The following is a 12,511-nucleotide window of genomic DNA, read 5'->3' on the forward strand; positions in this document are numbered from 1 at the left end:
AGATAATCTGTGCATACCCCATTTTATTACCCGTCTGCTACAAAAATACACATTACACGAACATCTGCAATCTAATAATCACTCGAAATAAACAATCACGGCCATCGTGATGCAATTTATGACTAATCTGTGAACCAGTGTCACTGGTGGGATCTTTGCTTTCATATAAACTACACATTTTCTTGTAGTTACTGCAGCAAGGGAAGCTGCCAATTTTTAATAGAATTTATCTTTCTCTTATTTTCTTATAAATTCTCGATTATTCAATCTTCTTTACGTTGCTTTAGAATTGTAATTTTATAACTTAAGCGGTGAGTAGAGTTTTTATGATCAGGGAAAATGTGTATTGAAATTTTTGTATCGTATTTAAATTCATTTTATTTATTTATTACTTATAAATTCTCTGAAAGTAGAATTTTTATTATTAAAAGATTTTCATAGATTATTACTATTTATTTAATTTTTGTTATAATTATTTGGTTATTTATATAAATATCTAAATATGTGCTTATATAAGTAATTTATTTAAATATTTGTTTATGCAGATAATTTATATAAATATTTATTTAAGCATCTACATACATATATAATTTATTTATATATTTTGGTTTATAATAAATAACTTATTTAAATATTTGTTTATACAAATAATTTATGGAAATATTTATTTAGGCTATATATATGAATAATTTACTTATACATTAATATATGTATAAATAACTTATTTCAATAATTGTTCAGATAAACAATTTACATAACTATATTCTTTCCAAATTTTTAACAAAAATATTATGTCAATAATGTCCACATGGAATTCAATACTTATTTTTCAGTACATCAAACGTCTCTAAATACAACCAAAATTTGTTATCTCTCGCATGTATTTTTTCACGTTTGAACGATTTTACGACCGCGCTATATTTTCAAACCAGCACTTGAATCCTTCCATCGAAGATGGTCAATATTAAAAATAAATTAAAGTGGGGTAAGTGCAGACTGGTTTTTATAAAGTTGGTATTTAAACGTAAATATTTTCAGTCTGCTATGTAAATACTTAACAATGTCGATATCGAATGCTTTGCACAATTACTACTATTTAATTAATATTATCTAGAACCTTAATTTTCCTTGTACATTTTGAGTTTGATAGGAAATTGTTTAAAATGTCAACTACTCTGCACTTTCCCCGAAAATGCGGTAAAAGCGTAACTTGAAATTAAATATTTTGAAACTTTATTTCATGTTCAATGGGGCAAGAACAGAATTATTAACAAATCTGCTATAAAATGCTTTTTACTGCATTGTGCAAGTACTCTATACTGCAAGCAAGTACTCTTAGCTGAAATATAAAAGGGGATATAGTGAAACAAAACAAGGAAACAAACATACTAAATGGAGAAATTTCGCTCATATTGTAATAAAAATAGCCTGTATATGCACTTGCCCCGTTTACGAACTTACCCCACTTGACCGTAATCGTGTTTTCTTATCATAATTTCTTTCTGCATAACAAATGTATATTCAATGTCACGTTTGTATTTGTCGTGTTTCAGTCATCTTTCAAAACCGCTCAGCAGAAGTACACCATCAATGGCAGCTGGCACTGTCTCACAGACCCCAGGAAAGGTTAGCAGATCTTCGTCTACGTCTTCGCCAACGACTACCAGCAGTGCGAGACAGAAGAAATTCCACAGGCATTTCTCTCAGGTAATTCAAGAAAGTTTCAACGTCTCACTTTCACGGGGCTACTTTCGTGAACTAGAGTGTGGAATGTAAAGCCGGAACGGAAATTCTTTTAGAATTATCCTTGGTATTCCGCGAACGAAACCGTTACCTCCATCTATGTACAGCGGATAGCCGAATTATTGTACTCGAAGAACTTCTTTTTCAAACTATGCGACGCGATTTTAATTAGTTTAACAATGTTATTGATATATTGTGGAATAGAAGGCGAGTGTGGATACAAGTGTACGTTTCCATGTTCCTGTTAGTGGTTGCGCGAAAACCTTGACTTCGATTTGAGCGACTTTATACTCGGTAGGTGCTGATATTTATGTGTTCAGAATTGTAAATGCCGGACCGAAATATTGAATACTTGTATTTTATTCTATAATATAGTGTTCGATTTTTACTTTTAACCCTTTACACTCGAAGGCATTTTTACTTGTCGGATATTTAAAAATCTTTCAGGTGAAAAGTTTGACAAATTCTTTTGAAGCTATTATTTCTTTATTATTAATTGTGTTACAATGTTCATGACATAATATTATAGAGTTAGTTAACAAATATTTATTACAAATTGTTGTATTAATAGTCAAACTGGGATATGAAACGACCACAGTCAATTTAGCTTCAGTCTTAGCTACTTTATGTCCTGAAAATCTGAATAAATACCTTTTTTGAAACACTCTTTATTTCTTCCTCAATCTGATATATCTCAAGAGGATTCAGCTGAAATTTTAACTCTTTATATTAAAGTCGAAAAAAGTTTTGAATTTTTCTGCGAAAACCGTCATTTCTTCAACTTTTTCACGTTTTTGATTTTTTTTCTTATTCAACTTTTCGTGTTTAGTGAAATCAGCTGTGAAATGTCAAGACAACTTTCAGAGGTTATTTAGAATTTTTGTGAAAATTTATAAAATAATTTTGTAAAGATTTATAAAATAATGAGTAGCTGCTCTGTAAGAAACATTTTTGAAGATTGGAGTCTTGTTGTAATATGACTGTTAAGGATTAAACTAAATAAAGAATCGCCTTCCGAGTGTAAAGGGTTAATTACACGTATTATCGTTAAAAAGTAATACATCCTAACAAAATATACAATACATTATATTGTAACATTAACAATAAAAATATCTGACCTATTTCATCAGTTACTGCTATAAAAAATAACTTTTTATTCGAGTATAATAATTTGCATCCCACTATGAATACAACAAATGTGATATCGCTACTAAGGTGTATTAGTTCAAAATTCTTGTAATTGGCAATAAAGAAAGAGTTTCTTCAGTACTGTACTTGACTATTTAAATCCTATTATTTGTGATGCAAACGAAAATCTATGTTATATTTATATTTTTTGGAATAGGAAGAAATTTTGAGGTAAAAATTGTTTAATTTTGAGTAGTTCATTATATGATGCGCAAAATACTTTTGCAGTATTTTTATGTGCTTAGGGAATCTGAAGGTCAATTCATTTTTTTTTAATAAAACCATGTATTTTTGATTAGCTGATGAATTTGTGTTTTTCGTTCTTCTTTATGTTCATGATCTTAAGTGACCTTGAATCACTTTGAATAATTATGTTCATTGAAATTTTGTCTTGGGAATGCTTACGTTTGAGGGTGTCTAAAAGTACATGGTAAAATACAAGTACTTATCGATTTTTAAAACAGATTTAGAAACTTTGATATTTTTAGATATTTAAATTTATCAATTTTTTAAATCGTAAATGCTGATATTTACAAGTTTTTCATTTTATAAATTTTTAAAATTGGAAACTTCCAAATTTAGTAAATTAAACAATTAAAAAAATGTATAAATATACATTTTCTAGAATTTAAAAATTTGTAAATATACAAATTCTCAAGTTTAAAGATTTATAAATATAAAAATTTCCATATTAAAATATTTATAAATACAGATTTTCTTGAATTTAAAAATTTATAAATACACATTTTCTTAAATTTTAAAAATTTACAAATGTACAAATTGTCGTATTCCGAAATTTCTAAAATTACAAATCCTCATTTAAAAATTTGTTTATGTACAAATTTACAAATTTAAAAGTTCATCACTGTACAAATTCTCAAGTTTATGATCCCGTAAGTTTCAAATGAGCAGATATAAAAATTTTCAAATTAAACAACTTTTTAACATTAATTACACAGACTTTAAGACTCTCCTTCGACGTACCTCTGTTTATATTGCCAGTTCCTGAATTTTGTGCATATACATGTAATGAAAATCTACTGTACTACAATTTGTTCTTTATTTTCATTCAATTGGCGCGCCTAATCCTTCTTACTTGAAATTGACGCGTTATCAATCGCGTGCTGGTTGGTATAAAAAGCAATCAAATTTATCTTATTGGTTAGAAGCAAATAAGAAATAATACGTAGCAGGTCTACTTCTTCTCGATAACATTGTTTTTCTTTCAAAAACATTATTACAAACGGTGAACGGTATTGCTTTATGTGTCGACTCTAAAATAACTTGTTCAGTTTTATCAGGTGTGTATCGTACATATAAGAAATGGTAACAGTAAGAAATACCTAGTTTGTTGTTCCAAGTTTTAACGTACGGTATCTCATACACTATCCTTATATTGCCTCGTAAAAATTTGTAAAGACAGTAAAAAATCTGTACATTTTAACAGTTTTAGATTTTAACAGATAAGACAGATTGTAACAGTTGCTGCGCTAAAGAAAGGAATAAAGAATTATAGTGGTGGAAATTTAAATAACAATGTTTAGTTAAATATTAACCGAAATAGAGCTTTCATTGTAATTGCAAGAATAAACAATTTTTAATAAATTCACAGTGCACAGAAAACTAATACTGTAACTCTTTCGTTTGTATTATACGTCACTTCCTGCCGGAACTCAGTTTATTCTGAAATAATCAATAACTCAACTTTTTATCGAAATCGCAATCTGCAGATATTCGTATAAAGCTAATATTCGCATACACACATGTATCGTTTGATATTCATACTTTATATATTCATATTTCACATACTTATACTTTACATATTCATATTTCATATATTCATATTTCGCATACTCATATTTTACACATTCATAGTTCACACACTCATAGTTCACACTTCACATACTCATATTTCACATACTCACACTTCACACACTCATAGTTCACATATTCTTATTTCACGTACTCATATTTCACATACTTACACTTCACACACTCATAGTTCACATATTCATACTTCACATACTCATATTTCACATACTCACACTTCACACACTCATAGTTCACATATTCATACTTCACATACTCATATTTCACATACTTACACTTCACATACTCATAGTTCACATATTCATACTTTACACACTCATACTTCACATACTCATAGTTCATATATTCATACTTCACATAGTCATATTTCACATACTCACACTTCACACACTCATAGTTCACATATTCATACTTAACATACTCATAGTTCACATATTCATACTTTACACACTCATACTTCACATACTCATAGTTCATATATTTATACTTTGCATACTCATAGTTCACATATTCTTATTTCACGTACTCATACTTCACACACTCATAGTTCATATATTCATCTTCACACACTCATAGCTGACATATTTGTATTTCATATACTCATACTTCACACACTCATACTTCTCCCATCCATACACTATACACTCACACTTCACCCATTTTGCAATATTGATTTACGCAAATAAACATAATTTAAATTGTCATTTATATAAACTTGTTTTATCATCAAAACATGTATAACCAATATAAAATAGTACAAACTGTAAATCTACTTATGTATTGATATATAAATATTAAAACCTTAGTGTTGTGACCAAATTTAATTTACTTAAGATATTAATTTAAATGAATGACTGCTTGTCTATCTATCGAAGTAAAAAGTGGTACAGATTATAGTTTTATACAACAACATAGTAGAACTATTAAACTACATGAACAAAGAAAATTATTCATCGGCTTAATAATACTTTTTATTCTGTAAAAGAGAAATTAAATGATTGACACCGCTATAACTTTTACTTCCTTAAATAGTAATAATATAATAAGAGTTTATTATAGCGAAGTGAAGATGTATGATAATATGCCATAGATAGGTGTCTGACTAAATTTTCATAGACAAGTGTCCGAATAAATATCATAGACATGTCTCTCCTTAAAAGTCATATTTGAATAGATTGCCATAGATAGGTCTGACCAGAGTGTCATAATGTCTGATCAGAGTGTCATAAGCAGGTGTCTGATTAGAGTGTCATAGACAGGTGTCTAACTAGATGTTATAGACAGATACCTGACTACATATTATAGACAGACATCCACGTAGATATCATAAACAGGTATCTGACTAAATATCATAGACAGATATCTAACTAAATATCATAGACAGATATCTGTCTAGATATCATAGTCATCTAACTAAACGTTAAGACAAAGTATGATATTCGGAATCGACGATTAATGAAAAAACTTTTGCCGTTCAGGTCGCTGCGGATGAACGAGTGTTGAATTACTACAGTTGTGCGCTGGTAGGCGACATTCTGCTGCAAGGCTACTTGTACATCACGCCAAACTACTTCGCCTTCTACAGCAACGTGTTCGGCTACGTGACGAAGCTGCTGATACCGACGGCATCCGTGTTGAAGATCAGCAAGGAAAAGACCGCGCGAATCATTCCAAATGCGGTGGCAATCGCTACCGAAGAGGAGAGGCACGTTTTCTGTTCCCTTCTGTCCAGGGACTCGACGTTCAAGTTAATGAAACAGGTTTGGGATGCTGCTATGGAGCCGCAACCGTCGCCCGCTATTCTGCCACTTACGAACGAGCAAAAGCTCCTCGCTCCGGATACGTTGGTGGTTGATGACTCTGAGGTGAACCCTGAAGAAGATGATTCCAGCATGTCCGAAAGCGGGACGGATCTGAATTCCAGACCGCCAACCGTGTGCACCGACACGGATGGTGTTGCACCTCCTATCACCAGGCCGAGTTTGTCACCACCCATAAAGTAATTATTCCTCCGTGCTAAATATTATTCACATTCGCACATTAGCTTCTCGCGGACTTTGACCTTGAAATATCTTGCCAAGGTCATTGTTCTGAATAACTTTTCTTTTGTTGCCACCGCATCTTCGTTTTCGAGATATAGATCGACTTTGCAGACGCCTCACGTTAAGTTTCACGTTGCAGTTATACTTCATTATCTGTATACTTCATGCAAATGGCGGTTGCGTATTTATTTCATATAGCATACCTCAACCTAATAACATCATCCACTCATTAATCAAGTTAGGTTATTAAATTAATAACCTAGCTAATTTATTAATCCAATAACCTATCTAATGTAAAACATTTATATAAAATTAAAATGATACTATGATTAAAGTATTACAATATTGCTCAGTTTTTGTATCGACGGAAGTGTGATTTTAATATAAGAAACGTTACATTTTTTATGCAATGATAAACATTTTTTATATAATTAAAAGGTTCAATATTTCATAAAGTTCAATATTTTGCTTTCCACTTATCTCGAGCCTAACTCAGATACAGATATTTATATCTCAAAAATAAAGACATGTATACACAAAAAATGTTCAAAACACTGACCTTGACAATATTCAATATCTTCAGAATCAATGAAAAACCGTAAATACCTGATATGAATAACGTAAATAATTACCGTGAGACTTCATTGACACAATACCCACCAGTGCCCAATGCATACTTAATGCATTACTTTCATGTCCTGAAATCATGTTAGACTTTCTATATTAGAGATCTACCATATATAATTATTTTGTAATATTTTTAAAATACAGTGAAATGTTTCATTTGAATTTTAATCATTCTTTCTGTACTTTCAGAATTGAACCAACACCAGTACCGTTGCTTCCAGCCAGGTCCAGCAAATCCAAAGTCCTATTGTCTTTGTTCACGGGTGGACTGAAAACTAGCACAGTGATTACTATTCTGATAGCTCTCTTAGCAGCTCTCTACGTGTCGGCAGCTTTGATGATGATTCGCATCGACAGGCTACACACAGCTTATCTAAACCATCCGCTCGTTTCGCCGGAACGTTTCACGCAGGATCGACTTTTGCATTATCTCAACACAAACCTTGATCAGATAGTAAAGGTACGTGACTTCATCTTTAAAGCTAAATCTGATTTGTTTATTTTACAAAGACTAAGTTATTTATTTTGCAAAACCTGAGTTATTTATCTTCCAATACATAAGTTATTTGTCTTTTCAATCCTGAGTTATTTATCTTCCAAAACCTTAGTTATTTATTCTGCAAAGTCTATTTATTTTCGAAAACATGAATAATTCTCCAAAATCTTGAGTTATTTATTTTTCAAAAACTAAGTTACTTCTAGAATCTAATCAAGGTTATTTTAGAACCTTTGTATTATAAAATGTGAAAAGATACATACATATCTAAAATAATAATCATCACGTAATTTTTAAGAATCTTCACTAATAAAATTAGATGTGAGAATATGATTTGATCAATTCCGTTTTGTCTCACATAATTATATTTTTATTCAAATAAAAATGTTTAACTTGAAATTTGATATAATAGTAACGTAATAATGAATGTTTTAGGTGCGACAAAGTCTGCAGACGTTGTCACAGCAGTTCGTGTCGATGAGCCAAAGCAGCGAAACGGAGCCGAGCGTATCCGGTGGCGTGGTGGAACCGGAAGACGCTCCGAGTTAGCCCCCGATGAGGCTAAATAATTTAATGCAACCAAATAATACGAGTCCCCGTCGCCTCGTATGAAGCGTCTCGTATTAATATTGTCGTTGTCTTTCGTGGTCAACGTCGAGTATTTTCGCGAACGAGAAACAATTCGATCGACTGATTGACCATCGTCGCTTCGGCGGTCCTTAATTAGGCATTATTAACGTTAGTACCTAGAATTTTCGAGGTTGCAAACGCATGTAATAGGCAAATTCGTAAAATGACACAAAACAGAGACCTTCGAACCAGGATCGTTAACGATCATAACCTAGATTGAGCCATGCGTAACTCGATTCGACTTTCAGTCGTGTTTGCAAATTAATCAAGAGGCTTCAGAGTAACAGTGAACACCGTGTATAGGATACACGTGCGAACCTATTAGTTGTATGTCTAAATTAAATCGACGAAAAGCGAAGAAAATTATTCGCGCAACATGCGAGCGAAGAGATTTTCGTTTTTAAACTAGTCACTTATTATAATATATACCCTGCATACAAGAGTATAATGAACAAAGTGGTATATATATACATATATATATAATAATATAAAGAAAAAAGCTATATATATACAATAGAATAATGCATATTTCGCGATTACTTGTTGATTATTATGTATTTTGAGCTAGTTGGAGCACTATCTTTTTAAACCGAAGATCGCTTGCAAAGAGTTACATCATAGAATTAAACGGGGTTACATTTGCGCCGTTGCGAAAACGATTGTACAGTTTGTCGCGACGAAAAAAAAACGATGCTGAAATACGGAAAACGATGCAGTCTCGCTATATGGCTCCATACGGGGCTGTGGGAGATAAAACATTGTGCACTGGACCATATAATTGGAACATCTATTGCAATTTGCTTGTCCTCCCTACTGAGACTGTGTGCAGTCACTGAAACACAAATAATGAACATCAATTAAGGATTTTCGAGATTGAATGTGAACGGAAAATTTCGAGATTGACTGATATTTCGATACTCTGATATGGTTCGAAATCTTTAAATTTCATTAAATCTTTCTGACTTCATATTGGCTCAACAAAATATACATTTAATTTTTTATGTAATCTAAGATGAGGCTGTTGGAAGCAGAAAAAATTGTGAAAAGGACTATTAACAGAAGTCTTTCTGCACTAGAAATTTGTAAACTAGAAACTTCTAAACTTAAAATATGTAAACTTGAAAGTTTATCTATTTTTAAATCTATGGATTTAAATTTTGTACCTTTAACAATTTTAAATTTGCAAATTTCGAGGCCTGTAAATTAGGAAATTTATAAATTTAAACATCAGTGAATTTAAAAATTTATAAATTTAGATCTTCATAAATTTGGAAATGTCTAAATTTTTAAATCTAAAATTTCTATATCTCAAAATTTGTAAATTTGAAAATGGTTAAAATTCTAAGTCTAAAGACTTATACATTTGAACGATGTCGAAAAGTCAAATTGAATTTCAGCCATCAGAATATCGAGATTTTCATGCGTTACGATAGCAGGAAGAGTCAGTAGTCTATGTAGAAAACCGTGTGCAGGGAAACTCGCTCAGTGGGCCATATAGCGAGACTCCATTGTAACAAATGAGCTTGTGCGGTGTTCTGATCGTTTGGACTTGTACAATTTTCATTGACAAACATCGAATACCGCGCCTTTTAAAACAAAACAAAAAAAAACATTGCATTTCCCGCGCACACTGGTGTTCCTACAAAATTTGTCATCGTTCGGAAAGGAAATGAAAACACAGTTTCTATTTCTTTTTCCTTCTATTTTTTTGTTTTTCTTTCTTTTTCTATTTGACAACACGGGTCGATTGTTGCGAAAAGTGCTCGCGAAATATTCCATTTACTTGAACGTGTTTCTGTGCGAAACAAGGGAACGTTTGGATAAAGCGTTATATCAGTAATGGACAACTGTACCCGCTAGAGCGCGGTGCACAAACGCGCAAGTAGTGTGCACTCGCAAATGCTGTAAACTCTTATTTTATTGCCGTAAACATATTTTATTTCTGTAAACTGTTATTTTATTTGCAGCAATTAAATTTGCAAATTTAGAAGTTATAAGATTTCTAAATCTTAGAGTTTAAAAATTTGCAATCCCGTAAATTTGAATATTTGTAAATTTTTAAATTTAAAAAATGAATATTCCTAAATTTCTCACTTAAACAATTGAAAATTTCTAAATTTCTAAATTTGAAGATTGAAGATCTCCAAATTTTTAATTTAATTTTCAAATTCCTATACTTGAGAATTTGAAAATCTGAAAATTTTTAAATTTAAGAATTTTTTAGTTTGAAAACTTCTGGATTTGAAGAATTCCAAATTAAATAATTTTGGAGTTTGAAAGTTTGAAAATTTGTAACATTAATTATAATATTTCTTTACTTCTCAATAGTGGGAAGATTTAATATTGTTCTCTTTGTTTAGCATACTTGTACACTGCTTGCAGGTTAGTGCCCGTAAGCTCTTCGACGGTCACTTGATCTGCCCATCACTGTGTTATATTATATTTATGGTTAAAATATGGGATATGAGAGAAACGGGAGACTTGACTGTGATAGTAGGATCGAGGACGCATTTTGTTAGAAAAAAACACGATCGCGTTTATCAAGATTGTCAACGTTATTATTGAGGAAAGACTGGTTACCACGATCGGACCAAATGACTTTATGAATATAAACGCGGTCGTCTTTGCGAGATCACGTGGGGATCTAAGAGAAGTGCTGTTACATTATTTAGCTAATATTTATAACGAAAATATGTGCACGGTACGTCAAGTGAAATTCACTGAAATATTGTTTTTCGGTACGATTAAAAGATACGTGGTCGTATTTGCGATATATATTAATCTCTATATTGTTTTAAACTATACCTTTTACTATTATATGCTTCTTACGATCGAGATGGTCGAGGAACGATATGTGTTCTTAATTTATAAAACGCAAAAGTTATAAAATGGGGAATACACTTTATCGAAAATGGAAATTTAGTAGAATATTTTAATTTATTTTTTAGATTTTATTGTTTGAGTATGGACTTACGTTTCAGAGAGGTTTTTATATGTTTTATTCATATGTTAATTGGCTTCATGAACTTATAGTTGACGATATGCCTTTTAGTGCGTGGGTAAGTTGGAAGAACATGAGAGGAAAGAGAGGAGGAGACAAACTTGTGCCTGGCATGTGCCATAAGAAAGAAAATTGGCTGCATTCTGACACAGAAACGATAATGAAATGTGAGAGTATGTATGAAATAAACAATATATCAGGATACGTTCACTGTGTACATTCTCATCGAGCCTTGTTTTATATCTTCCTATTAGACAAAACATTTATGAATGTTGAAATTGAAACACCGCTTTTCTCAAAATGAGTAACTTAATAATTCAAATAAATTAGTTCAAACTGGATGACAATTGCTACTTAAACATTAACCAAAAATAAAGAATACAGATTTTGAAGAAGATTCTAGAGAATAGCCAATGATTTGTGCCAAATTGTGGACTCCATTGAAATTTGCTTTTAAAAAACATTAAATTGTTTGCTGTTACCTTCAAATTAATAAAAATTGCATATGTAACTGATGTGTGAAATACTTATGGATGATTCAATACAAAAATGAATATAATACAGAAAGGCGATGATTATCCAGTTGATCAAACTTGACATTGTTTTGTAAAATGGTTTAAGTGGAAACGAATCCATACAGATACAATGATTTTTTTTTGTGTTTTTGTACGAATACCATTTGCCTTACTGTAACGTCTCTAAGCACATTAGACAGATGCTCAATGTATGATCGATTTTTCTTAGAACGTATCCATGTATAGCATCTGTTGATTTGTACTTGTTGAATCGAATTTGTAGCTGTGCTATTTTGCAAACTGATGTCATTAGCTCTGATACAAAATTAATCGATCAGTATTGGATGATTTTAAATATAATGGACCAAGTGATCCACCTTCAGTGTTTTTTAATTTGAAATCATATAAAGCAAAGGTTAAAGTTCTCTGTGATTTAAAA

At 31.3% G+C, this 12,511-nt stretch overlaps 1 protein-coding gene across 6 annotated transcripts in view; it reads left to right on the forward strand.

Moving 5' to 3' along the window:
- LOC100883044 (uncharacterized) overlaps positions 1-11,761 on the forward strand; it is a 151,359-nt gene extending 139,598 nt beyond the window's left edge. For all 6 annotated transcript variants that reach the window (XM_012294425.2, XM_003707167.3, XM_076530331.1 and 3 more), the window contains 4 exons: positions 1,554-1,707; positions 6,240-6,760; positions 7,620-7,890; positions 8,362-11,761. In XM_012294425.2, the coding sequence (XP_012149815.1) occupies positions 1,554-1,707; positions 6,240-6,760; positions 7,620-7,890; positions 8,362-8,475 (1,060 nt within the window). In that variant the 3' untranslated portion in view covers positions 8,476-11,761. The remainder of the gene's footprint in view (positions 1-1,553; positions 1,708-6,239; positions 6,761-7,619; positions 7,891-8,361) is intronic.
- Positions 11,762-12,511: the final 750 nt, after the last annotated feature.

The sequence above is a fragment of the Megachile rotundata genome, chromosome 4, assembly GCF_050947335.1.
Source record: "Megachile rotundata isolate GNS110a chromosome 4, iyMegRotu1, whole genome shotgun sequence".
Taxonomy (NCBI): domain Eukaryota; kingdom Metazoa; phylum Arthropoda; class Insecta; order Hymenoptera; family Megachilidae; genus Megachile; species Megachile rotundata.